We start from the raw sequence: 26,718 nt of genomic DNA, 5'->3' as shown, positions 1-26,718 counted from the left end.
CACACACACACACACACACACACACACACACATATACAGAGCGTGTATTTCACCCAGGAACACCTCTGTGATGTCTCCTGAGGTCTGGACCAGTTTGTCCTGTCCTCTCAGAGTCTCTCAGGTCTGGTCCCGCTCTCTGTCTTTTTTAAATGTAGCAGTCATGGTAAAATTTTCTGTTTTCAAAGAGAAACCATGTGTGATGCTGTCAGAAACAAACACAGTCCCTCTGCACTCCTCCCAATGCCACAAAGACCTCCTGGACTCACCTAAAGTTAAAACATCCCCCCTGCAGTGCAGCCATTTGTGTCTCTTTGCTCTGAAATGATGACTGTGCTGTCAGTGCTTCACGCTTCCTCTGTTCCCCAAAGATCTGACCTCTGGTCTGCTCTCAGGTTTGGGGCTCATCACCTCAGAGTGGATCAGATCAGCCACAGGAAACGCCGGCGAGGGGAACAACATGTTCTTGTAATGACCACCCAATGCAGCAGTGTGGTAACAGGTGCGTTAGTGTGTGGGTGTAACATTGTTCTGAGTGACCCGGTCCAGGCAAATGAAGATGTGGGTGTTGGCCTTGGGGTGGACTCTTTTTGTTTTCATGTTGCTGCTTCTCCATCTTACTCCGGTCGGTCCCGTGCAGCCACCCGGGGCTGGCCCACGCGTAGATGCTTTTCACCGGTGTTTGTCCCTTCGGTGGCTGCGGTGATGGTGTGCAGAGCAGCGGACTGGACTGTCCGTGGTGAAGTGAAAACAGATTGGTTTCCTTCCATCTTCAGTGAACAGAGGCCTCCTGGGCCTTTATACTCATTCAGAGCTTTACTGCCTTCAACTGAAAACTGAAACTCAACAGGAAAACCACAAAGTTATTGTAAAAGTCTTAATGCTTCTAAATGCTTCAGCACAGTAGATTAAGTAAGTGTGTGTGTGTTCTTTAAGCTTTATTTATTCATTTATAGGGGGAGTGGTGGCCCAGGGGAGAAGAAAAGGGTTCATCACTGAGAGGACCCCTGGTTTGAATCCTTGGGCTGGCATCACATGAGTCCCTGAGAAAGGCCCCCCCAACCCCCCAGGTTGCTGCCCCACGCTGGGCCGTGTGTGCTACACACTCTGTGTGTGATGGGTTAAATTCAGAGACTGAATTTCACTGCATGTATGTGACAAATAAAGCTCTTTCTTAAAGCCTTTTTGTTGGTCCGGTTGAAGCTCAGTAAGTGTTGCAGAGTTTTGGAGTAGCAGAGAGAGGAGTGGGACACGGTGCTGTTAAATAATCCCAGTGTTATAATTGGACGCAGGCTTATGTCCACACATGACATTAGAACCAGCCCTGTAATCAGACATCTGCAGCAGGACAGACGGATTAGCACTTAGCTGGAGACAACAGGAGGACTCTAACAGGTACAAGGCTTTATTTCTCTATTCTCTTACCTGTTGGGAATACAGATGTAGGTTTTACATTACTGTTTTGGTTTAACACAACATTTCAAATCCAGTTTTTCTTCTTGTACGGTGAATTAGCAGGTGAAGAAGCTTCAGAGTCAGATCTTTTTCTCAGTACCTGTGGTCAGTGGAAGTAAGTAAAATGTATTTATAGAGCACCCTTCTAGATAAAAATCACAACAATCAAGGAGAACAGTGGTCCACAGTAAACACACACAGACCTCTGGGTAAAAGCAAGCCTGTACAGGTGAGTCCTGAGCTGTTCTTTAAACGATTCAGTCCGCAGATCTCAGGTTAGGAGCTGCAACCTCAGACGCACAGTCTGCCTTAGGTTTTAGTCTAGAGCGAGGAACCACCGACTGCTTTTGGTCAGTAGACCTCAGAGGTCTGTGTGTTATATTTGGGTGTAAGAGCTCACTAATGTACACAGGCGTTTGACCCTGCGGAGCTCTGAAAGTGATCACTGAGATCTTAAACAGGAATCTGAACTTTATGGGGAAGCCCTCCTCCGCTCAGTTTCCATCTGTTCCCTGTCAGCAGCAGCCATGGTGGACGCAGCGGCAGCAGAGCAGTTCCTCGACGCCAACCCGCAGTTCGCCAAGCAGTACTATGACATGACCTTCCGGCCCAAGGTCATCTCAGACTTGCTGGATCCCAACCGTAAGACGGCGGTGGACATCAGCAAGTTCCACGAGCTGACGATGGTGGATGAGAGCGAGATCCTCATCGACCTGGTGCGTGACATCCAGGACAACCTCAACATGGAGAAGTCGGTCTTCAAGCTGATGAGACACCTGAGCTTCATGCTGCGGGCAGACTGCACGAGCCTCTTCATGTACCGGCAGAGGAACGGCGTTGCTGAGTTGGCCACCAGGTTACTGCGCATGAAAGTGTGTTGGTATTAGACCTGAACACACGCTGCAGCGGCTGGCATGACTGCACTAATGTGGTCTGTCACTTTACACTCCTCTGCCGCTTTGGCAGCCAGCTCACACACCTGCCGTCAGAGGCAGACCCAGCTGGGAGCTCCAGGTTTAGGTTATCTTTATGTTCATGTCCAGGTCCTCAGGGGGCACTGATGCATTATATTTCTGTCTCTGATTGCTTCCAGATTATTCAATGTTCACAAAGATGCTGAGTTTGAGGAGTGCCTGGTGCAGCCCGACAGTGAAATCGTGTACCCGTTGGATATGGGCATCGTGGGCCATGTGGCCACCAGCAAGAAGATGGTCAACGTTCCCGATGTGTCACAGGTAGACGCCTCCAAACGCTCCATGATTTCTGTTCACTGTGATGTTCCGTGTAGATCAGAAACGGTCTGCCATCAGACGTGAAGGAAAGACAGAAAATACCATTAAATATCATCTCCGCTCTTCAAGGCAGCACGCTCGGCTGTTAGGCTGAGCTTCAGGCTTGCATATACACTGCCGGCCCCTAAAAGAATGCATAACTGGTTTAAACAGAGGGAATTAGTGTGATTATGACTTCAAGTGTGTGTAGTAATTGCAGTTTTATGAATGTAGCACCAAACTAAAGTATAAAGTAAGATTCAGAAGTGCAGACTGAAGCCTCGGGGCTCCCTTTAAGGGCTCGGCTACAGCAAGGAGGAAAAACTCCCTTTCAGGATGGAGAAACATGACTGAGGGAGGGGGGGGGTGCCTCAGCAGCCAGAGGTGAGGGAGGAGTGAAAGAGCCCCGAGGAAGGACAAACACTCAGAGGAGCTGAGACATTTCTGGGTGGAGGTCACTGATCATCTGTGTTCTCACATTTTTGAATGATGGACTCCGTTTCATGTTCAAATGTTTTAAAGGAGCTTTTAAGTGCTAATTAATGCCTTTTAGGGCTACTGCTGCTTTGTTTCTGTGTGGCCAGCAGAGGGCAACGTGACACCGTCCTGTTTCTGCCACTAATCCCCTCAAACCAAAGCCGGCTCAGTCTCGTTACAGCCAATACCTTTGGCATTTGAAAATAGCTGGCCAGCTTTTTCCCTCGTCCATATTGTGCTGCTGCAGGTCTGCTTCAGGCTCCTGCTCGTACCTCTCACTGTGACACTGACACTACGTAAGGCAGCAGCTTACTTCACATAAGTGATGGATTACAGGGACTGCCCTGTATCAGTTCGATCACATGCTTTCATTGGATATTAGCAGGCTCTGCTGCTGCTGCTGATGGAGGAACAAAGCAGGCTGGGGTTCATTGTTCCCGTTTGGTTTATTTCTAGCAGTTCTGCTCCCAGCAGCCTCTTCATTGTGAAACACACCGCAGCTTCACACAAACACACGACAGCATGATGGGAGTGATCAAAGCCTCAGTTTCCCCCGTGGCAGCGAAGGAGCAGCTACTGTTTCCAGATAATTGGCTGGCTTTATGATGTTAATGCACAGATGATGTGAAATGTACACACTGGGAATCACTGCCTTTCCTGATTCAGTCCACAGCGGCTCAGCCAGCGAGGATCGGAGTAGGAACCCACCTCGATTCGCCCTCACCATCTTTTCCTTCAAAGTAAAACGCAGAACAGCAGTTAAACTGTTACTGTGTCATATAGTGTGTGTGGGGGGGGGGGGGGGGGGGGGGGGGGGAGACAGGCTCCACATGAAGCAGGTTAATCTGTCCTGAATAAGAGAGATCCCAGATTACTCCCAGAGGTCACGCAGGCCCTGAGCCACTCTCACAGACTCAGCACAATCGCACACCTTTAATCGCTCTCCTCCTGTGTTGTTGGAGTTGCACTCAGCGCGTCACGGCCGGCTGAATTAGCCCGAGCAGAAACCCACTGTGATGAAGAGCTGCGTCAGTTATTAGAAATCCTTTAAAAATATCAATCAGGTAAACGCTCCGTGTGTGGCAGGAGGTAATGTGCAGGATGATGAGCTTTCTAAGCTTTACAGGGTCAAAGGTCACCTAATAACAAGCCATTAAATTGCCCAGATCTTTGCAGTGTGTTCAATGGTGAGGCTGCAGGTGAATCAGATGCTGTACTGATCCAGGGTCAGTCTCAGTGGGGTGTTTCCCTCCCAGCACCTTTTCACACTCCACACCAAACACTGAGCAGAAATCAGTGTGAGACATTAATGAATGCAGGTGATGAGGTTTGAGACAGGAGCTGAGTGCTGATCAGGTCTCAGGTCCTCCAAACTCAATTAGCTGTACTTTTTCACTCCCATCATTGGGGCACATTTGTCACACCGCTGTTTTTAGAGTAGAAGAAGAGTTTGAACATGACAGCAGCGGCTTCAGCGTCTGTCCATTTATACCGTCTCACTGTCTGAGCTTTAGGACTTGCCTTTTGTTGGCGTCTGTGACGTTTACCGAGAAGCAGACAAAAGAGAGATGAATCAGACTTTCCCAGATTTTCTCTCAGACATGTGCAGGCACTGATACACTGATACGACCTGCACCATCCAACCTGAGAAACTAGGAGAAACTACCCAAATCTGGCTTCTGTGCAGGTCTTTGTTCCTCCGTGGCAGTTAATGAGCTGCTCTCACTCTGTTACACCCCCAGAGGAACACAATTGATGACCCCTGCTGCTCAGGAGGAAAGTAGATGGAGTGCAGCAGAGAGAGCGTAGAGTCTGTGGATAATGGAAGGTCTTTGCTTGCAGCATTTCTGGATAAGAGCAGAGTGTTCATCAAAGCGGGTCTGGGAGTTTTGGAAAGTGCAGAAAGATGTGATAATTACACACAATGAAATATCCACTTCTTTCTCCTCCTAGAGCCCCCATTTCAGTAACTTTGTGGACGAACTGACCGAGTATGAGACAAAGAACGTCCTCGCCGTCCCGATCATGAACGGGAAGGACATGGTGGCCGTGATGATGGCTGTTAACAAGCTGGACGGGCCGTGCTTCACTGCCAAGGATGAAGAGGTAACCTGTAGTCCTTCATGCCACTGATTCAATAACATATGAAGCTTCATGTGCACGTTATCATGAATGGTCTGCTCGTGGCTGCAGCCTCTGTTGTTCAGCAGCAGTTGGTCTGTGAAGCCCTGCAGCCCTGTCGTCTTACCTAATAACAGTTAGAGCCAGTTACACTTGGGCTAAACGTAGTCCTAGACTAAAGGACTAGACTGAGCCTTTAACTCCTTTAACTACCTCCTTTATTTATGTGTAATACCCCCAATAAATCATCTTAATTTAAGACCAGTCACATCCTTGTCGAGGAGGATGGTTTCGAGTTTACAGGTGCGACCGTCACCAGAAAAACACCAAACCATTTTCACGCTGGACGGCATCGAGACAGTCAGGTCAGCTTCATCACAAAACTCCAATCCTTCCATCAGCTGACTGGAAAGCGCTCCCAGTCAGCACAGAGTGCATGTTTCCTGTCTGACTGAAGCCACAGCGATGAGGGGAACTCACTGAAATTCAGACTAAAAATAAATCCAGAGCCTCAAAAATCATAATGAACAAGCTGAATCCTCTGATTAAACCCAAGAGCTGGAAGCATTTTTCAGCTGAGTAAGGTGTGAGCAGTTGAAGAGGGAAATTTCCAGTGTGAGGCCAGAGTGAGCTGAACAATGATGTAAAATCTGCTGTGTCTCTCCTAATTCCAGCACACAGGCCCGTGACAATACAGTGACACTTCCAATGAGGCGCTTCAGCAAGTTCCTCCCAGGAACTCTCCGTTCATTTAAAGATGGACACTGCCTCCATGTCCTAAAGTAATTCTCCCAGATGAGCAGCAGGGGGCGACTTCTTGGGACTGTTCTCTCCTGTGTTAGTGACGTAATGAGAAATGTGATGGCATGTCCCTTAAAATCCTCAGCACAGCTGGAGCCGTGTTCTGTTCTCTTCCAGACCCTGAACAAATATCTGAACTTTGCTAACCTGGTGCTGAGAGTTTTCCACCTGAGCTACCTGCACAACTGTGAGACAAGGAGAGGACAGGTAAGGATGGAGGACAGGTAAGGGTGGATCAGATGTGTTGACCTGCTGGCTCTGAGCTGAGATGTCAGATATGATGTGAATACCTGGTGAGGGTCTCCAGGGTATCCAGCTGCAGAGCTTCTCAGGCTGAGCTCACACTGAGCAGTCACAGGTCTTTGCAGTAGAAGCAGATTCTGATGCTCGGGTTTTCTTTTACTGTCCAGGTGCTGCTGTGGTCAGCCAGCAAGGTGTTTGAGGAGATGACGGACATCGAGAGGCAGTTCCACAAGGCCTTGTACACAGTCAGAGCTTTCCTCAACTGTGACCGTTACTCTGTGGGTCTGCTGGACATGACCAAAACCAAGGTGGGTTACCAACAGCGAGCGGCCGGTCGCACACGGTTTGTTTCTTTTTGGCTCTGAAGTTGCTCCCATAAAGATGATCTTGTGATTCCCACTAACTTGAAGTTTCAGAGCAGCTTCAAAGAAGCCTGAGCGGGGAGCAGCAGGCTCAGAAACTTAGAAAGCAGTCTTAGGTCAGCTTGGCTCCATAAACCCTGAAAATAATATATCACATACATCCAAAGAACTCCGAGACCCTAAAAAAGGGTCTGAGGCCTGGATGAGAGGAAATCCTGGGAACAGGAGGATTAACCTCGCATGTTTGGAGGGAGGAAATCCACAAAGACCTGCACAGAGTGAAGGCCTGTGCTGGTCTGGGATCAGCATCAGGACTGCAGAGCCACCGTGGGTGACAGTATGCTGTCATTCCTGTTTCCGTCCTTTCCCATGGAATTCAGTTCATTTTTTCTCCTCCTCTTTTGGGAATGATATTTTCAGACTCCTTTGAGCTTCCTTTGTGTGTTCTGCTTCGCTTCTTCCTCGTGCTAACTAAAGAATATTTAAAGTACCTTCTTCCTCGTGAATTTGTAATAACTAACGCGGGACCATAAATACTACTGATTGGCTGTGGCTGTCACCTAATTACAAGCAGCTGCCGGCTGATTCCCAGCACCTGCTATCAGAGAACAAACACATGTTGTGTGTCTGCACAGATGGCTGTCTGGTTACAATACTGGCTTTCATGAATAACACACTTAATAATAAACAGAACATGCAGCTCCTTGAAACGCTGCATGTTCTGAAGACGCAGCAGCAGCAGCCCTGTTCCTTAGAGGCTGCTGCGAGGAGCGTTTTCAGGCAGGATAACGGGCTGGGGTGTGACCTGCAGCACACAGGCAGGGAACTTAAATAATGACAGACCAGAAGCAGCTGCATCAGTGATGTTTCCCCTCTAAATCTCTCTGTCTTTGTGTTTTATGTCTACAGGAGTTCTTTGACTTGTGGCCCATTTTGATGGGAGAGGTTCCACCTTACGATGGACCCAAAACTCCTGATGGCAGGGTAAGAGGTCCTGACCTCAGCTGCAGCAGTCTGGCATTCATCCTTCATTCACAGTGACTCTGGTGCCTCCAGCAGGTCAAAACGAGCCTCTCTCTGTAACACATCCAACTTTCTGTAGCACCATCAGGCCAATCAGAAGCTAACAGACAGATTTCTGTGACACCTGCTGAGCAAAATCACACTTCCAGCCTTTCCCCGACTAATCATGCTCCTCTAGACCATGCTGACCTCACGGTTCAGCCCGGCTTCTGGCCAAGGCTCTAAATCATTAAGACTTGCACACGGTGGGCTCAGAAAGTGCTGTTTTTCTACACACCTGAGCACAGGTTGTGTCAGACTTCTGTATGATTAAGAGTGTATCCAGATTTTTCCAACAAACTAACTGTCATCTTATCTGAAGGAAATCATCTTCTACAAAGTGATTGACTACATCCTGCATGGCAAAGAGGACATCAAAGTCATCCCGTAAGTGTCTTTGGTCGGGGCAGCGGTGCAGGGCGGAAACCTCAACATGGATGTAAACACTGCAGCTTTGCACTAATGAAGTTAGCACGATATTTGTAGGGTTGTGTTCAGACACAGCGTTACTCTGTGTTACGGCCTGAACATGAACTCTGACCCTGCTGAAAACACTCAAACACGTGACGGCAGCGTAACAAAATCGTGACCCTGTGCAAACAAACATTAGCAGCAGAAATCTTCTTGGAAAAGTTGTTAAAATGATTAAATGAAACGAGCATGACTGTAACTATAGTCTGAGACAGCACAGGTAACTCAGCATGAGTGATAAACTGGCATTAAATGAAGCATCCGAGTTTAGTGCTAATAACAGAAAAAGAAAAGCAGATTCAGACCTGAGGCAGAAAGATGGGGGAGCTCAGGCCTGCAAACATTCATAAGCACTGTGCAAACACTTCAGAGCACAGGAAGCCACAGCAGCGTAAACTGAAGGCCGTGCAGGCGTGGTTTGACTTCAGCTGGTTTGGTTAACACTGATGCAGGAACATGAACATGACCTCTGAAATGTGTTGGTTGTTGTTAAAGGTGATTGTGGCACTTTAACTTTCTGTGTGGCACGTCTTCATTTCCAGGAATCCTCCAGCAGATCACTGGGCCCTGGTCAGCGGGTTACCCACCTATGTAGCTGAAACTGGGCTGGTCAGTACTTGCTTTTCCTCAGAGCTCACTGTCACAGCAGAATGAATCCTAAGCAGTCTTGCCTCGGATCTGACTGAGAGACCGAGGCCTCTGCACACCCTGCTTTATCACCTATTTTACTCCTAATGGAATCAGAATAATCATCACGTCTTATTAAGAGGACTTAAAGCAGTGAGGCCCACCCTGAGCAGCAGTAGGCTCATTGTCCTGTACACTTTTAAACAGTCTTCTTGCAGCCCGTCGTTGCCCCTGCTGGTCATTAGAAACAGCACAGGTTAGTGACCCCGGTCCTGAACTAGTTCAGCATTACTCGTGTTTGACGTCCTGGCCCCGGCAGTGTCCAGGTGTGTCACAGACAGTCTGAGGAGTCCTGCCGTGGTTGGTGTTCAGGTGGATTCTGCAGCTCGTGTTATAAAAACGTCATCATTCCTCCTTGTTCATTCTGTGGCTGTGGGACCTTCTTTCTTTGGCATTGTAAGGAAAGTCACCTCCCAGAGGCCTTCAGTAAGAGCAGATATGAGCAGGACTATAATGAGATTTAAATGTGAGACATTTGCATTCTCGTCTTACAGGCAGTTTTGACAGTCTGTCAGGTCACGTGACATGTGATAACCGGCGAAGGTATTGAACACCATGTGACCTTTGTGCTCGGACACCCTGGAGGCCCCACACGTGTGACTTAATGAACAGATGAATAATGAATGAATGGTGAGTGAGCCGGCTGAGTGCAAACAGGTGAGATTCACTACCAGGCAGCAGAAACACTGACTGAAAGGTTCAGGCTCCTGAACCTTCAGTGCTGACCTCCAGCTGCTGAGTGAGGTCGCTTCACCTCTCTGAGTTTCCCGTAAAGTTTCTTTATCTGTGGTGGATATTCCACACCGATGATGCTTCGAGCTGTTTTCACTGCGGGATTCAAATATCTGCCTCAAGGCTGCCGCAGCAGGAAACGTGCTGCTCGAGGTCCGGCTGTGAGCCACTGCAGATCCTCACAGTGCTGCGGACCAATGGGAGGGTTCCTGTTTGACAACAACACAGGGAAAGTTGTACAGATTGAGAAACTGATGGTAGGAAACAGCAGCACAGAGAAGTGTGCAGCTGAGTGGAGCCGCCCACAGTGGCGTCTCTGTGAATACAGGAGCAGCCCAAAGCTTCTCTCACACAAACAGAGCTGTGTTGGTCTGAACTTACACAACACACAGCGTCTGCATGGAGTTCAGGTCCTCTGGTGTGGAGGGGAAGCAACAACAAAAAGCTGCATTCACAAAAATAATGATACAAGACATATTAAAATGATTTATATAAAGTGTCAGGTTTGCAGATGATGCGGTTCTGTTGGCCTCATCAGGCGGTGACAGGAATGAGAATCAGCACCTCCAAGTCTGAGGTCATGGTTCTCAGTTGGGAATAAGTTGCTGCCCCTGGTGGAGAAGTCTCAGTATCTCAGGGTCACGTTCGTGAGTGGGGGGAGAGGGAGAGGGACAGATGTCTGCAGTGATGCAGACTCTGCACCGCTCTGCTGTGATGGAGAGAGAGAGAGCGGAGCTTAAAGGCCTTAAAAGCTTGAGCTACCTCCACCTGGGACCACCAGCTCTGGGTGTTGGATACGAGCAGCAGAAACGAGCTTCCTCTGAAGGCTGGCTGGGCTCAGCCTCAGAGGCAGGAGCTCAAGGACTTCACTCTTCCATCAACTCCCTGTAAGCAGCATTCTCTCTAATGGCCAGTAGGAGGCGGCTCTGAAAAGGAGCCTGCTGCTCACTGCTGACCTCAGAGAACTCTGCCCTGATGAGTTCATGCTTTCAATGCAGAATGACCTCCATGATGTCAGTTATGCCTCATTTGGTGTGAAGTAGCTGCAGCAGGTGTGCAACAATATGGCCTCCTTCTGATTTGTGGTGCAGGTGTGCAAAGTGTGCTCGTGTTCTCAGTCAGATCCACACTGCTTTAAAAAGGCTACAGTTCAATAAAATCAAGCATTAAATGCATAGAATCTAAATCCCTGATTGTAAGCAAGCCAAAGATCCCTGATGTCCACACATGCTCGTGGAGTCAGCGGGTGGTCGATAAGCAGAGCGCCATCACACAGCTGTCGGTGTGCACGCCGCTGTGGAAGTGAAAGGTGCTCGGCCACGCGCTGCTGTCATATACAACTGTAATAACTCCTCCTCCTGTCCCATCCTCATCATCTTTCCTCCTTCATATTTCATTTTCTGCTTTATGTACAAGGTGAAACCCACTCACGTTTCCATGATTGAGAGAACAAGCTGAGACTGACTGATGTGATACAGAGGGGAACATGAACATGTGGTTCTTTCCTCCAAAGAACTGAGGCCTAAACAGTTTCTGTTCCTCCATTATCACTGATGCTTCCAAAACTGGAAGCGACGTTGCAGATTATCCTGGGGATGAATGTGGGTTCAGAAATCTGGTGCTAACATGTGAAGCTTCTTCTCCTCAGACGCTGATCTTCTCATTTCCTTTTCCGACAGATTTGTAACATAATGAATGCAGCAGAGGACGAGTTTTTCGACTTCCAGGTAAGATGAACGTCATCTTTTCTTCCAAAGATGAACTGCCTCGTAGAACATCTTCAATAAATGACAAAGATTTTATTTAAATGAGTTTAAACTGACCCTCTGTCAGTGATCAGTGACTCCAGACTGGTGTGTACAGGTGACCATCATTTCTGAGCAGGATGTCGTTGGAGGTTTGAAAAGTTTTGAAGTGTGGTGTTTTAGGGTCCTGATGCGGCTGCTGTCTCAGCCTCAGTGTCCGTCTGATGGAGCACGCTGGAGTTTATCTGCCTTCAGCTCAGAGCATGTGTGGAAATAATGTATGTAACAAATGACCGTGGCCCTATAATGGCCTCTGCTGTACTGTAACAGAGCGCCAGAGAGCAGTCATGAAGATATGAATCAGTGATATTTCTCTGCTCTCCTTGCTTTAAATGATTTTCTGGGGCTGCAGCAGCCTTGATTCTTATTATGTTGGGCCTCTGGTGGTGGTAGCATCGTCCGAGGTGAGTGAAGGGACGAAACGCTGTTGTACTCTCTGAAAGCTTCATCTCACTTTGAAGTTTCCAGGAAATGTATTTCCTAATCAGATCAGGCAGTGACATTCCTCCAGCCGGCCTTCTGAAGGTCTGATCACTCAGAAACTTCCCACATTTTCCAAAATACTGTTGGCACAGTTCCTGAGACGCGTGTGGTCCAGACTGACCTGTTACTCTGTTTCCTCCTGGTTTGTAGAAATGAGCCTGCAGCTGTATTTTTGTATCCGTTTCTGGGGCATCGATTCAAGATGCTGCTTCTGCAGCGGCTGCTTGATCGTTCCTCGCCGGTGTGTTTTCCTTCCCTTTTGAATTAGACTGATATAAACTGGTGCTCCACTGGTAATGTGACACTAACCGGTGCACGATCTGATGCAAGGCTCAGCCGCTCCCTGAGCTGAGCTTTCAGCATGAGGCTCACCACTTTGATGCTCACCACTTTCCTCGTGCATGATAACTTTATGCACTGCAGCGTCTTCTACGTGTTCACGTGTTTGTGTGCCGTGGCCAGCACGGCGCTGCTTCGGCTGCTGTTGTGGGTTCGTTTGTGTTGCTGCTTACAGCAAACACACAGCCAGGAGCCGCGCTTCTTTTCATTCTGTTACAGGTTTACATTTCTACCTGCCTGGCCCCACCCAGCATCTCCTGCTTTTGTGTTTAAGGTGCTGGTGATGTCATGTCTGATGTCACTGGAGGGGGTTTGTTGAATGAGCTTTTGTTTAATGGAGTGTGGGATAGTGTGCTGAGGGCTCAGGGATGAGTCTGAGAGTGCTGTTTGAGTCTCTGACCTTAGTGTGGGTTTGCAGGTCTCTGGTTGGTTCTTGTGGTACCGGCTGTGACTTGCAGAGTGTATTCATAGACCGTGAGAGGAGAGCGAGAGTTTGACATGTCACGCTGTGAACATGTCACCTCTGCTGGTGCTGATGTTAGAGACGGACTCAGAGAGGGTCTGATTGTGTTTCTGTCACATTAAGACTAAAACATCTAATAAACACTGTTCAGAGGTGTGTGTGTGTGTGTGTGTGTGTGTGTGTGTGTGTGTGTGTGTGTGTGTGTGTGTGTGTGTGTGTGTGTGTGTGTTCCTGCTCAGACGGAGCCGCTCGATGAGTCTGGCTGGACTGTGAAGAACGTCCTGTCCATGCCCATTGTCAACAAGAAGGAGGAAATTGTGGGCGTGGCCACATTCTATAACAGGAAGGATGGGAAACCTTTTGATGAAATGGATGAAACCCTGATGGAGGTACTGTGTGTGTGTGTGTATGTGTGTGTGTGTGTAGCTGGTTTACTATAAATACACTGCAGGCTGTTGGGAGCGTCTGCATTATTGATAATGAGGCCTGGAGGCTGTTCCTGATGTTCTGGCCGTCTCACCTCAACACTCGGCTCACCTTTAACATCAAAGCCACTCATGAACAAACACCTTAATGTTATTTGCCTTTAATTAATTTGCTTTATCACTGAATGAACGTAACTGAAAGCTGGATCTTTACTGTTTGATGCTTGCATTGTTAGCACCTTGTAGTGACTGCATACAGGTGCTGCTGCAGAATAAGGCAGGAAGATATTGTGTAGTTTTGATATTTTGATGATGCTACCCACTGGAATATAAAGTAGTAAACATACAATGATAAATGGACTGGTTCTTATGAAGTTCTCTCTACTGTGAGCACTCAGAGCACTTTATACAACATGCCTCATTCACACATTCACAGTGCTTTCTAACATGAGCACACAGTCACACTCTGATGGCTGCATCAGAGCTACTTGGAGTTCAGTGTCTTGCCAAAGGATACTTTGGCACACAGACTGGAGCAGCCAGGAATCAAACCACCGACCTTCTGATCTGATCTCATCCATAGCCACCCTACCCCATTGTTTAATTGTGTTTTATTTAGAATCGGGGGCGGCATGGTGGCGTGGTGGTTAGCACTGCTGCCTCACAGCTAGAATGACATCTAGAAGGTCTGGGTTTGATTCCACCTTGGGCCTTTCTGTGTGGAGTTTGCATGTTCTCCCTGTGTCTGTGTGGGTTTCCTCCCACAGTCTAAACACATGCAGTTACTGGGGTTAGGTTCTTTGGTCTCTCTAAATTGCCCATAGGTGTGAATGGTTGTCTGTCTGCCTGGTGACCTGTACAGGTGTACCCTGCCTCTCACCCTGTGTCAGCTGGGATAGGCTCCAGGCCCCCTGCGACCCTGAACAGGATAAGTGGAAGAGGATGGATGGATTATTTATACATGGCTGCACACATGAAACAGAACACATGCAGAAGTTTGGTGCTCCAGCCGCGCTCTCTCAGCAGTTTCAGAGCATGAATTAGTCACACATGGGAAGCCTTCACCTACACATCACAGACATGACAAACATTTGATGGTATGTTATTTACTGCCTGTCTGTGGCTCCAGCACTGACAGGCAGCTGTGACGGTGAGCTGAGTGAAGCTTCTCTCTCTCCCAGTCTCTGACTCAGTTCCTGGGCTGGTCGGTGCTCAACACCGACACCTATGACAAGATGAACAAGCTGGAGAACAGGAAGGACATCTACCAGGACATGGTGCTCTACCACGTCAAGTGTCGCAAAGATGAAATCCAAAACATCCTGGTGAGTAAATGTGGGGCGGTCGGCCACACACACACAGACACACACGCACAGAAATGTGTACACGTCTGTGAATCTTGGCTGAATATTTGGGCTCCAAAGTTCCTGGATTTTCCTGGATGAATGTTAATAAAATGAAGCAGTGGAGGAGGGACCTAAACACCAAACACCCACTGCGGTTCATCATTAACTGATCCTTACAGTGATGATAGAACACAGATTTTTAGAGACTCCAGTGGTTCAGTCACTGTCTCCCAGCTTGGCCCCAACAATCCGACATATGGGAAAGGATCATGGAGTGCATGAAGGTCTCAGCAGCATCCACTGGGAGGCAGCCTCTAATGTGCCTGAATTGATGAGATTGTATTTAATAGTCAGTTTCTTTATATGAGACTTAAATCTGAGATATTTAAACTTACAGTTTCCTTAATAAACATGTCTGCTGTAAGAGCCTGTAACACCTTCATATTAATGTGCCTTCATGTTAGCTGTGATGAGTTAAACTCAGGAAGTGAGGAACCATCTTTGGTTTTAAATGAAAGCACCGTCAGCTCTGCGAGGATGAGCTCAGATGTATTTTTAATCAGATGGAGAAAAAGGCGGCGCGCTCTGGCTGCAGGAGCTGGTTATTCCTGTCTTTGTTGAAGCTTTGTTGGCTGATGGGGATGATGGAAGCAGGAGCAGAGCATCATCTGTAGGCTGAAATAAGCTGTCAGGTTTTCTATGAGGTGATTTGTCAGCGGACGCAGACAGGTGACCTGCACTGACCTCAGATCAGGAGGCAGTTGATGGATGCCAAACCATTTTATCCAAGGTGACTGTTGATGTGTGTGTTTTTCTGCAGGACACCAGAGAGAGATGGGGGAAGGAACCAGACGAGTGCGAGGAGGAGGAGCTTCAGGAGATCCTGGTAAACTTCAAAATAAATCTCGGCTCGTGCTTATAGAAACTTCAAGAAAAGAGGAAATGCTCAGAGCACCAGACGTCAGAGAGAAATCAGGCCGAGTCCTGTGGCCGAATGAAACGGGTCCGATGGTAGGATCGGGACGGATTGAAGCACGAAGCTGAGCACTTCCTGATTCACACAGCGCTCCGAGTCATCGCCAAATACAGTCTTTCCAGACTGAACTGACACATCTTCCTCATTTCTCTCCACAGTCCGAGGTTTTGCCGAACTCAAAGAAAGCTGAGATCTTCGAGTTCCACTTCTGTGACTTTGAACACAGCGAACTGGACCTGGTGAAGTGTGGCATCAAGATGTACTACGAACTCAAAGTGGTGGACAAGTTCCACATTCCCAGAGAGGTCCGTGTCTTCTTTACTCGTTATGTGAACTGCAAAAGCTTTTCTCCTCATTTAAGGTGGAAGAAGCAGAGCAGATGATGTCACACACACATTCATGATGATTTCAATGAGTGCACGCTCACATGCAGCTATAATAACACAATTAATGACGTTAATCACAGTAAATAACAAATAATGTGGTAATCATATCATTTAGGGAGAAAAAAAGTTTACAGCTGATATTTACAGCCTCCATGAATCACTTCATCATGGTGGAGGGGTTTGTGTGCTCCACCCTGGAGCCAGGCCTCCGCCCAAATGACCCTCATGGATCTGCTCGCCTGTCACTCACAGCCCAGAGCGGGGGGTGTTCAGCCCAGAGCGGGGGGTTCAGGTGGAGGGACCTCACCTGTGTAGTGGGGAAGAGGAGTCAGTGTGTGAGGTCGAGAGTTACAGACCTGATGTAGTCAACACACAGCTGGGGGGGGGGCTGGACTCAGTGAGAGGCTGCGAGCAGGGGTGGAGGCCCCTGGTTCAATGCCTTCAGTGCGCCTTCACATCAGGGAGCAGACTCAGTGTTTGTGCTGTAACACCATCACCTGCTCTTCTTGGAGTTCTTGGCTGGGACTCCACACCTGCACAAGCAGGGAGCCCTGAAACCCTGCCGGGAAGCCCCATAACACATGAATCAGCTCCTCTTCAGATGTGTGGAGTTGGGGGTGAGGGGCACTGTCACCAACATAGGTGTTACACAGGTAGGTCAGCGGCACAGTGATGAACACACGGGTGAAGGAGGAGGATATTGCGCAGCTTAGTCGATGTTACGTGATGTGTTTGTGTATCTCAGAGGTCTGCAGTGTGTTACAGACAGTACAGTTCATTATCCAGGAGTTACACTGATGACCAACAAGCAGCTCAGACCAGTCTGCAGCTGTGCATCCAGCTGTGCATCCAGCTGAGGTCTGAGGGCCGTCTCTAAGGTGATGTCTGTCTCAGCTGGACTGGAGTTTGAAGTCAATATTAAAAGGAGCATTTTGGAATATCAAACTGTGACATAGATGAAGGATGAGACAGCTGATGTTCAGTGCTTCATGTGTCTAAGAATAACCTGAGTGATGTTTCTGTGGGACTGCACAGCTCTGATGGCTCCTATCCTCTCACATTCACTTTGATTGGCTCCACACTTTGAAAGACACAATTCTGACTTTTATGTGAAGAAAGCAGCAAAGACCCACAACACGCACACGCATCACTACAAAGTCACAAGATACAGCGTTCAACACAAAAACAGTCCTCAGCTGTGTGTTAGAACAAAGAGCATGTAGCTCAGACACACCTGTGCCAGGTAACAGCTGCAGCTCTCTGACTTCAGCCTAAATGACTAAACGCCCTCAGCTTCTACTCTCTGATCCCGGACGTCCCAGTGAGGAGCTGTGCCTCTGAGTTTACTTTAGACACAGTCGCCCATTTTCAGAGGCTCAAACCTAATTGGACAAACTAAGATCATTTTAGATATCAGGACTATTTTCATGTCATGGACGTCAGCACATGCTCTGCTGCAGCCTTGAGCTTTGTGTTTAATGCTGCCTCCACCATGTTAGACACACGATGATCCTTCAGGTCATCAGCTGCTTCTCTGCTTCTGCAGACTCGTCTCATCATCCAAGTTCACCTCAGCTTCATCTGCTCAGAGATTCATTTTCTTTATTTTTTTGGTACTTACATGACAAAACTTCATAAGGAATAATTAATCTGTGTGTGTGTGTGTGTGTGTTACAGGTCTTGGTGAGATTCATGTACTCTCTGAGTAAAGGCTACAGGAAGATCACCTACCACAACTGGAGGCACGGATTCAACGTTGGACAGACCATGTTCACCCTCCTGATGGTCTCTCTCTCTCTCTCACACACACACACACACACACACACACACACACACACACACACACACTTCTTTCCATCTTCCCTTACTCCCTAAGTACCATCCCCCCGGCTCAGTCCTTTCCTCTCTCCAGCCCGTTCTTCTTGTCTCTCAGTCAGCGTGATGAACACCCTTTATTTCTTCTTCTCTCTTCTCAATATTTTCCTCATTATTGTGTGGCATGTACTGTACATGTGACCATGCATGACTGTGTGGAAGTGTGTGTGTGTGTGTGTGTGTGTGTGTGTGTGTGTGTGTGTGTGTGTGTGTGTGTGTGTGTGTGTGTGTGTGTGTGTGTGTGAATCTGGATGCATGGCTGCCTCTGTGAATAACCATCAGCTCTCTGTGACAGACAGGTGATCTGAAGCGTTACTACACAGACCTGGAGTGCATGGCCATGGTAACTGCTGGCTTCTGCCACGATATCGACCACAGAGGCACCAACAACCTCTACCAGATGAAGTAAGGAGGAAGGGGGTGGGGAGCATTGTGTTTATTTTCCTCTAATGTCCAAAATAAACATGTTGTATTAAAGAATATTTGAGACCACAAACTGTTCCTGAGCTCATATCAGTTGAGCATCATTTTCTGACTTCTACACTCAGCTCCGTTTACAGCCAGAGCCGCCGCCCCCTGCTGGACATTAGAGGCACATGCATGCAGAGTGATGGTTACATCCCTACACAGTCCATACCCAGAAACGCTGATGTCTGTGAAAACACACTAGTTCTTATATAGCGCTTTTCTACTCTGAGCACTCAAAGCACTTATACAACACGTTTACATTCACCCAGTCACACCAGCATTTCCATGTGTAACTAAGCTGAGTGCTTACTGTCTAACATTCACACATATTCACACTCCAATGCTTGCATCTGAGAGCAACTTGGGGTTCAGTATCTTACCCAAGGATACTTTGGCATGCAGCCCAGAGCAGCCAGGAATCAAACCACCAACCTTCCGATTAGTAGGTGACCTGCTCTACCTCCTGAGCCACAGCCACCCCCAAGCACTGAGAGCCGGTGTGAAGGCAGAGTTAAGAGTTTGGCAGCAGAAAGATTTAAAGGCATGTTGAAGATGGCAGGAGCATGTGCAGAAAAAGTGGCGTTGATTACAAAAATCTTTAAATAAAAACACCTGAGCATGCTGGGATGCTGAACTTTGGGAGAGGAATGTTGTCCCATTCTGTCTGACAGACATTATTATTATACATTTTTATATACATACACATTTTATACTTATCATGTGACTGACCTGCTGCCAGCTAACCTGATTAGCTGCCAGATGTTCCTCCAGCTGTTTCTGTTTAGCACCACTGAGTTTTCCAGCCTTTTGTTGCCCTGTCCCACCTTTTTTGAGACGTGTTGCTGTGTCAAATTCAAAGCTGAATACATAGAATAGGAAAATATAATGTAGCTGCAGCGGTAATATCAGCACTGCTTTAAATTAAAATAAGAGTTCTGTGCAAAGGGCAGTAAGACTCATCTTCATTTTTATAGATGGAGCTTTTCAAATAACACTTCAAATGCTTGTGTTCATATTGTCGAGTTCATCAGAGCCTCAACATTTATTGGTGCCTGCAGACATGCTGAGACTCCACAGCTAAATCTGATCAAAGTTTCATTAACGGCTCCGTCCAGAGCGCCACGCTGACTCACCTCGTGGACGCAGGTGGCCAAGAAGCAAACGTACCTGTGTCGTTGCTGCCATAATGAGTAGAAAGGTGTTCTGGCCACCGCACAGCTGACAGTGCTGTGATCCTCTGTGCAGCAGTGTGTTCGGGCTGCTGCTGATCCTGTCTGACCTCCATCTCTCTGTCACTCCGTGTCTCTGGTACGTACGTATAAGGAAGACCGGCACTTTGAACCCTAACCTGAGAATAAAGTTGTAAATAATAAAGCCGTGACCTGATTTCCTGAAGAGCATCAGTCACATTCTTTGAAACTCTGGAAATCAGACTGTGGGTTTATTCTGAGGAGCATTTTAATCGACTCTCAGTGACAGCATTCACTCCTCCCGTGTGCTGACGAGCTGACCTCAGCTCTTTAGGTGAAGTTAACGTCACCCTCTGAGAATATCAATGAGCCGATATTGACGAGCTACGCCTCCAGCTGCGCTGCTCCTCCTGCTGATGGATGAGCTAATGAAACCCACCATTAGCAGTGGCCACAGCCAGCCAGGCCCACCCTGAGTTTAACATGCATGATTTATCACAGTCTGACCTCCCATTTTGTGTGTGTGTGTGTGTGTGTGTGTGTGTGTGTGTGTGTGTGTGTGTGTGTGTGTGTGTGTGTGTGAGTGTTTGTGTGTGTGTGTGTGTGTGTCCAGGTCCGGTAATCCTCTGGCGAAGCTTCACGGCTCCTCAATCTTGGAAAGACACCATCTGGAGTTTGGAAAGACTTTGCTGAGAGATGAGGTACGCTGGGTCTCACACACACACCTGAGCACCTGTTATGGAGCAGCGATGCCTCCGCCCTTCTTCTAGCTAACCTTTGTTCATAGATCGATTGTTTGATTATCTTCACGTCGTGCAGCAGCTCCGTGAGCAGCAGCCGGTCTCCAGCACTGAAGCTTTGGTGCTGTTAAGCTCAGATATTTGAACATTATTGTCCAGCAGAGATACTTACTCTGATATATAGAGAGGAAAGTCATGAATGTGCTTTGAGCTTTCCCAGTTTATCAGATTTGTGATCATTTGCTTCAGAGCAGAGGAGGCCTCTTTGAGCTCCTCTGTCTCACACATGCAGACCTCCACCTTTGTATCAGGGTCCTTTCCTGAGTCCTTCTGCTCTTTCTCTTCTGCTTCAGTCACTGAACATTTATCAGAATCTGAACCGGCGTCAGCACGACCTCGTCATCCACCTCATGGACATCGCCATCATTGCCACTGATCTGGCTCTGTACTTCAAGTCAGTACAACAGCATGGTTCCTGAGGCTGCAGTAGCCTCATGTCTGTATAGTTATGGCCGTTTGTTTCTGTGCAGGAAGAGGACCATGTTCCAGAAGATTGTGGACCAGTCCAAGACCTACGAGAACTGGAACGACTGGACCAAATACATGATGCTGGAGACCACACGCAAAGAGATCGTCATGTAGGCAGAAACACACACACACACACACACACACACACACTCAGAGTCCTTCCAGGATCTCACCCCAGCCACGTGTTGTGCTTGCAGGGCCATGATGATGACAGCCTGTGACCTGTCTGCCATCGCCAAACCGTGGGAGATCCAGAGTAAGGTAGGCCCCGTGTGACAGCCTGTCTCCATGCTGCTCGGTTCTCGTTGTAAAACGGCTCTCCAGCCCTCTGCAGGAATAAGACGCCGGCTCGGGCGGGCTGAGGCGAGCCGGTGATAAAGTAGACACAGAGAGACATTTTGTCAGCACTGCCATTTTTCTGAGCAGCGTTCAGCGTTGCTTCCTGATGGCCTCATGCATCAAAAGCAACCTGCTGCTTTTCATTCCCCTCGTCACCGCCTGGCAGGCTCAGCATTTTATTTCTGTAAAGTATGTAATATACACATTACTGTGGCGCCGGCTCACACCGCCACATCAACATGAACAGCAGGCATATCTGGCTGTTTGACAGCCACATTTCTTACCTTTATTTGTCTGCAGTGTGCTTTATGTTCCTGTACATACACCTATTACTGCAACACTGTAGCCACAATCAAACCAGGTGAAGCCTCTGCTGACAGAACTCAAAGACTAGTATGTGTTTAGTTTCTGGGACAGCAGCCCCCAGCGGGGCTCTGGACCCCCCAGGACTGGCCAAACACGTCTGAGGAGGCGGGGCATGATTAACGTAACATAAAAGGTTCCTCTGCATGACTTATGGCATGATGGAAGTGAACCAAACAAACATGCTTTGATTGAAATGTTCCTGCACTCAGACCCATATTCAGAGGAGCTGCAGGTAAACAGGGCTTCTACCTTCATGCTGAATATTTTCTGTACAGGTGGCATTGTGGTTAGCACCGCTGCCTCACAGCTAGAAGGTCGGGGTTCGATTCCACCTTGGCCTGGGCCTTTCTGCGTGGAGTTTGCATGTTCTCCCTGTGTCTGGTTTCCTCCCACAGTCCAAACACATGCAGTTAGGTTAATTGGTGATTCTAAATTGCCTGCAGGTGTGATTGGTTGTCTGTCTCGCTGTGTTAGCCGACTTGGCCACCTGTACAGGGTGTACCCTGCCTCACACACACAATCCTGAGTGCTCATAACAGTTTCAGGAGGCCCGCTGCACTGTGCAAGCACACCCACTGTAAGGGTCTGTGAGCTGAAGGAAGCCAGCACTGCTACCTGGATGTTTGATCTGTTTCTGATCATTCACTGCAGGAAACTTCACAGAGTGCATTCTGGGTAAACTTTCAGGGTCAGCCTTGAGGGACAGGTGTCTGCTCAGACCAGGTGAGAACAGATGAAAGGTCTCCTTCTACCTACATTTGATGGATCATCTTCTAGCTGTGACTCTGTCCAACATTCTGTGAGATGGAGACTCAGCGTTGGTCTTCACATGTTGGGCGTCCATCACACAGCGTTAGGTTCAGGTCTGTCTCTGCACTTTGGTGCTTCGTCGTGTCTTCAGCTCGAGGACCAAATGTCCCTAACCTTCAGAGGGGAACAGCAGCTGAGGCCCTCAGTGACCCACAGCCTTCTGATGGTTTCTATTAAAACTGTTTGCTGCTCCAACTTCATCCAGACGACATTTATCCAGGAACTTTCTCACATCACAGGTGTTGAACTGAAAATGTTTCTGTGCAGCTGATTGGTCGGGAACAGAGGCAGGAACTAACAAAGTACAAATACTTTGTTACCGTACTTGAGTAGAATTACCAGGTATCTGTACTTGAGTACTTTTACTCCCTACATTTTTACACAAATATCTGAACTTTCTGCTCCTCACATTCACAGAACAGGCTCGTGACTTTAGGCGTGACTCACCTGAGTGGAGTTATTGTTTCCCACCAAACTGATTGGAGCCTAAACACAGAGACATCGGTGTGTCCTCCATCTCCGCGGCTTATCGCACACACAGACGTGAAAGAGGCAAAGACATATGGTTTGTGTATCATTAGTAGTGTTGAAACACTTTGGCAGATCTCAGTAAGCTGTGGTAGTTAGCGCCACAGCTAAATGGAGTAACGTGCGGCAGTACCTTCAGCTCAGAAAATATGTTTGTATATTATTTTATTATTAATGTAGCCTGAGGTTCAGTCAGCTGTGCACAGAGGTATCTGCTGCAAACCTCCTCCAAAGAGCTACTTTTACTCTCTGAGCCTCGGTACTTCAAACTCTACTGGAGTATTTTTAACACTAGTATCTGTACTTCTAGTTAAGTGAAGAATGTGTGTACTTTTGTCACCTGTGTGATGCAATACACACTGATCCAGTTAGTGATGATTGCTGCTATAAATAACTGAAAGGAGGCCGTGCTCCAGGCCCTCACACACTCAGCACACACTGAGTCTTCATCAGGAGGCAGTCAGAGGAGTCTTTGCTTCCTGCAGCGTCACTCTTTATAATTCAGCCTCTTGCAAAATAAGTTGGTGTAAAACTAAGATACTGACAAAGCAGTCTATTTTTTATAGTGTTCTGTTCAATCATTAGCATGCATCTGCTGTGACACTGACAACTGAGTGGACCCTCACAGGTGTGAAATGTCCACAGATGTGCAGATACTTGGAAACAAAATGTAACTGAACCTGAGTCAGTGTGTCTGAGCAGGAAATGAGCTGTTATAGGTCTGCTTTGTGATGGAAGCTGATATCAGATTTTCCCTGATGAAGGGGAAAGCTCCTTAAGAAGCTTCAGAGAGACAAAAGCTCGAGCTTCTTGATTCTTTGGAAGAGATTCTGCTGACATTTTTATGGCTGATATTTCCCACTCTGCTTCCCACGCACACAGATTGTGTCTACAGGCTACGCTCGCCTCATGGCAATTGTTCCCCCAAAATGGGCTTGATGACTAACTCACTGCTGAATACAGAATTTCCATATTATTCATCAGAGCCCACATCGCTCCATTTTAGGTGAGACAAACATGCTTTCAGCTCACTGAGCCTGAAACTGCCTCCTGATCTCTGCAGAGCAATCTGACTGGGAACCATTTATAGGATGATATTAGATACATGTGCGCGAGGCTTTCCTCCAATCAGCACTGTGTATGTGTGTGTGTGTGTGTGTGTGTGTGTGTGTGTGTGTGTGTGTGTGTGTGTGTGTGTGACAGCATCAAAAGGTCTGAGCGGTCCCTCTCTTTCCCCCTGTAGGTGGCGCTGTCGGTGGCTGCAGAGTTCTGGGAGCAGGGAGACTTGGAGAGGACAGTCCTGGAGCAACAGCCCATCGTAAGAGAGCAAGAAGGACGCTAAGCACACAGCTTACAGGTTCAAGCATGTTTAGTCTCTGCAGCAACAAAGGTCATCTGTAATCTTTGACCTTTAAAGTCACTCACCAGTCCTCTGATTTTGGGAGGCAGTTTTAGCTTGGATCTGACCTGCGGGAAAATAAGAAGGTGAATTCAGCTCAGACTGATGAAGCCACGTGCTGGTTTAAGTTTGAAGGCTTCTTCATCTGAGAGCAAACATCAGGATGTGAACTAATGAAGTTTAATAATCATCATGCTGCTGGAGCACAAAGCTTACAAGATCATTGTTCTACACTTTGAACCAACTAAAGCTGCAGCTGTAAAATCAAATGTTGTTCTCAGACACACTTCCACTGATTCATGTTTTTAATCTAAAGTTGGAGCGGCATTGGGAGGACTTGGTGGGTGGACAGATCCACAGGGCTTTAATTAGTGAGGGGAGCAGGAAGGACGGGAAGAGAGAAGATCAGACTGAGACAGAAACACGGAGCTGAAAGACAGATCGGTGTCCCCGTGGTGGTGGTGTACGACTCATTATGTGGAGCACTGACACAGAGAGAGCGGTCGCTGACACAGCTGACCCAAACCTCCCTGGCTCTCCTGCCCCCCCTCCTCGCTCTGCTTCACACTTTCGTGTCCTTGAGACACTTGAAGAGCGAGAAGCACCGTCCTGCACTCTTTCACATTGCCGTGTTCAGCCGCTGTGTTTTTATTTCCCACAGTGGGGTCTGTGACTCACTGTGGCCTGACAGGACTCTGCAGAGGCGGCTACACTCTGTGAAGTGCAGGTGGGCAGTTTTTCCAGCAGTTACAGCCAGCATGACCTTTTTACTGGATTGCTGCTCACCTAAGTTGTTGCAGAGCAGAGTCTGAATGTAGCTGCTAATGTAACATGGACAGAGGCGAGTCGCAGCCTCGCTGACCTTTCATACCTGAACCTCTGTTTTTAAAGGTGATGCCTGTCTGAAAGAAACACTTAAAGAAGCCTCAGTCACAGAACAAATGTGTCCTTCACCATCACACGTCCCACAGAGAGTTCAGGAGCATGTAAGGACTGCAGGAACTCAGCTGTTCCTGTAAGAACTGTGCAGCCATTAAAGGGTGCTGTGAGTTCAGACCTCACAGCAGGAGGATAAACTTAGTGAAGTTTCAGTATCAGGACAGGAAAAGGCACTAATGCCAGTGCAGCAACACTGAAAGCCCTCTCTCTCTCTCTCTCTCTCTCCTTCAGCCCATGATGGACAGGAACAAAGCGGATGAACTTCCAAAGCTGCAGTGTGGTTTCATCGACTTTGTCTGCGCTTTTGTGTATAAGGTCAGAGCCCACCCCACTCAGACACCCACAGCTGCTCCTGACTCAAATAAACTCTGCAGGAGGCTAAGCTGGAGCTATGATTTACTTCAGGGAAACTCAGCACCGCCTTTCAGGTGGAAAACTGAGTCGTTTTATTTGCAGACCCTCAGGTGTGCAACTGCATCACCATAACCAGCTGTAAATGTGGGAATCGTATTACGGATTGATCCTGTGATAACCGTTAGCAGTTTGGATCGAACATTGATCTGATTTGTGTGTGCTCGCCTCAGGAGTTCAGTCGCTTCCACGTGGAGATCACCCCGATGCTGGAGCGGCTGATGAACAACAGGAAGGAGTGGAACGCCCTGAAGGAGGTGCACGACGCCAAAATGGCTGCCATCGAAGCAGCTAAGAAAGCCAAAGAGGAGGAAGCCCAGAAAGCTGCAGCAGCCAGACAAGGTAGGAGGCTGTCGGCATCACTGCGCTCATCTCCTGTGGGATGTAGATGCTCAGCACGCCTGAACAGCCTGTTTTTGAGGGACACTGGAGCCTCAGCTGAGAGAAACAAAAGGAAGCGACCTGCTGTACAAACTGCACAACTTTCCAAATACTTTCACTGCTAAAATTAACTTCTGTCCTTTTTTCTCTCCTTCTGCCTTTCCTTGCTTCCTCCTGTAGCGAGTGCACAATCACAGTCAAAGACGTGCATTCTCAGCTAGACGCGCTGCATCGCTCCGCCCTGCCGGCTATGGTCCAGCAGCAGGTCTGAGATCACACCTGAGAAGTCCAGGTCACCGGGAGGGCGTTCCAAACACAGCTGCAGGCACCGAGTCTGACGATCTCCTGCTCTGCTTTGCCTCTGCTCTCTGCCTCTAACTGTTTCTCAGTCGCTGCTCTGTGCTTCACTTATCTTCAGTTCTTTGTGGGAGTCACATTTTTGAATTTACCATCAGGTCAGTCCAGCTTAAACCGAGCCTGACGTCACAGCGACACGAAACTAACTGACCCGGTGTTCCTTTGAGACGGGGGGGGGGGCTGTGACCCTGACCAACCGTTTCCAGCCCTCAAATCCAACGTCAGGAATGTTTTTGTATTATTTTCATGTGACACTGGCTGTGCTGACGTGTTTGTGTGTCTACGTGCTGTAAAATAGAAGCATGCTGCAGATATTTTCTGTGCTTGCTTTGCAGCGTCTTTTCTCAGCAGCATCACCTCCTCTGTGTCATGTTGTAACGTGCTCGTTGGGTTCTGTGTGTGTGTGCGCTGATTTTCACACTCAGGCTTTGTAAACAGTGAGAGTCCCTCTGCAGAGGTTAGTAAAGGTTTGTGGCTCACAGTCA

General features: G+C 48.0%; 1 protein-coding gene across 7 annotated transcripts; it reads left to right on the top strand.

Annotated features, from left to right (window-relative positions):
• The first annotated feature begins 1,286 nt into the window (after window positions 1-1,286).
• pde6a (phosphodiesterase 6A, cGMP-specific, rod, alpha) lies at window positions 1,287-26,718 on the top strand. Of its 7 annotated transcripts, none has more exons than XM_030739204.1 (25): window positions 1,351-1,392; window positions 1,513-1,567; window positions 1,975-2,308; window positions 2,546-2,687; window positions 5,154-5,306; window positions 6,240-6,329; window positions 6,533-6,673; window positions 7,637-7,711; window positions 8,112-8,176; window positions 8,803-8,869; window positions 11,359-11,406; window positions 13,009-13,158; window positions 14,376-14,519; window positions 15,361-15,426; window positions 15,675-15,821; window positions 17,580-17,687; window positions 18,073-18,182; window positions 20,049-20,136; window positions 20,529-20,629; window positions 20,706-20,813; window positions 20,901-20,964; window positions 23,990-24,064; window positions 25,316-25,399; window positions 25,669-25,837; window positions 26,057-26,718. In XM_030739204.1, exons 3-25 carry the CDS (start codon window positions 1,980-1,982, stop codon window positions 26,095-26,097), a joined length of 2,565 nt encoding a protein of 854 aa, XP_030595064.1. In that variant the 5' UTR covers window positions 1,351-1,392; window positions 1,513-1,567; window positions 1,975-1,979; the 3' UTR covers window positions 26,098-26,718. The 7 variants fall into 7 exon arrangements, with proteins under 7 accessions (XP_030595070.1, XP_030595063.1, XP_030595067.1 ...); XM_030739206.1 differs by having other exon boundaries at window positions 1,359-1,392; window positions 1,972-2,308; XM_030739203.1 differs by lacking the exon at window positions 1,513-1,567 and having other exon boundaries at window positions 1,288-1,392.

The sequence above is a fragment of the Archocentrus centrarchus genome, chromosome 10 (assembly GCF_007364275.1).
Source record: "Archocentrus centrarchus isolate MPI-CPG fArcCen1 chromosome 10, fArcCen1, whole genome shotgun sequence".
Classification (NCBI taxonomy): Eukaryota; Metazoa; Chordata; class Actinopteri; order Cichliformes; family Cichlidae; genus Archocentrus; species Archocentrus centrarchus.
The sequence above is the reverse complement of the archived record's forward strand: the minus strand, read 5'-3'. Positions and strand labels throughout refer to the sequence as shown.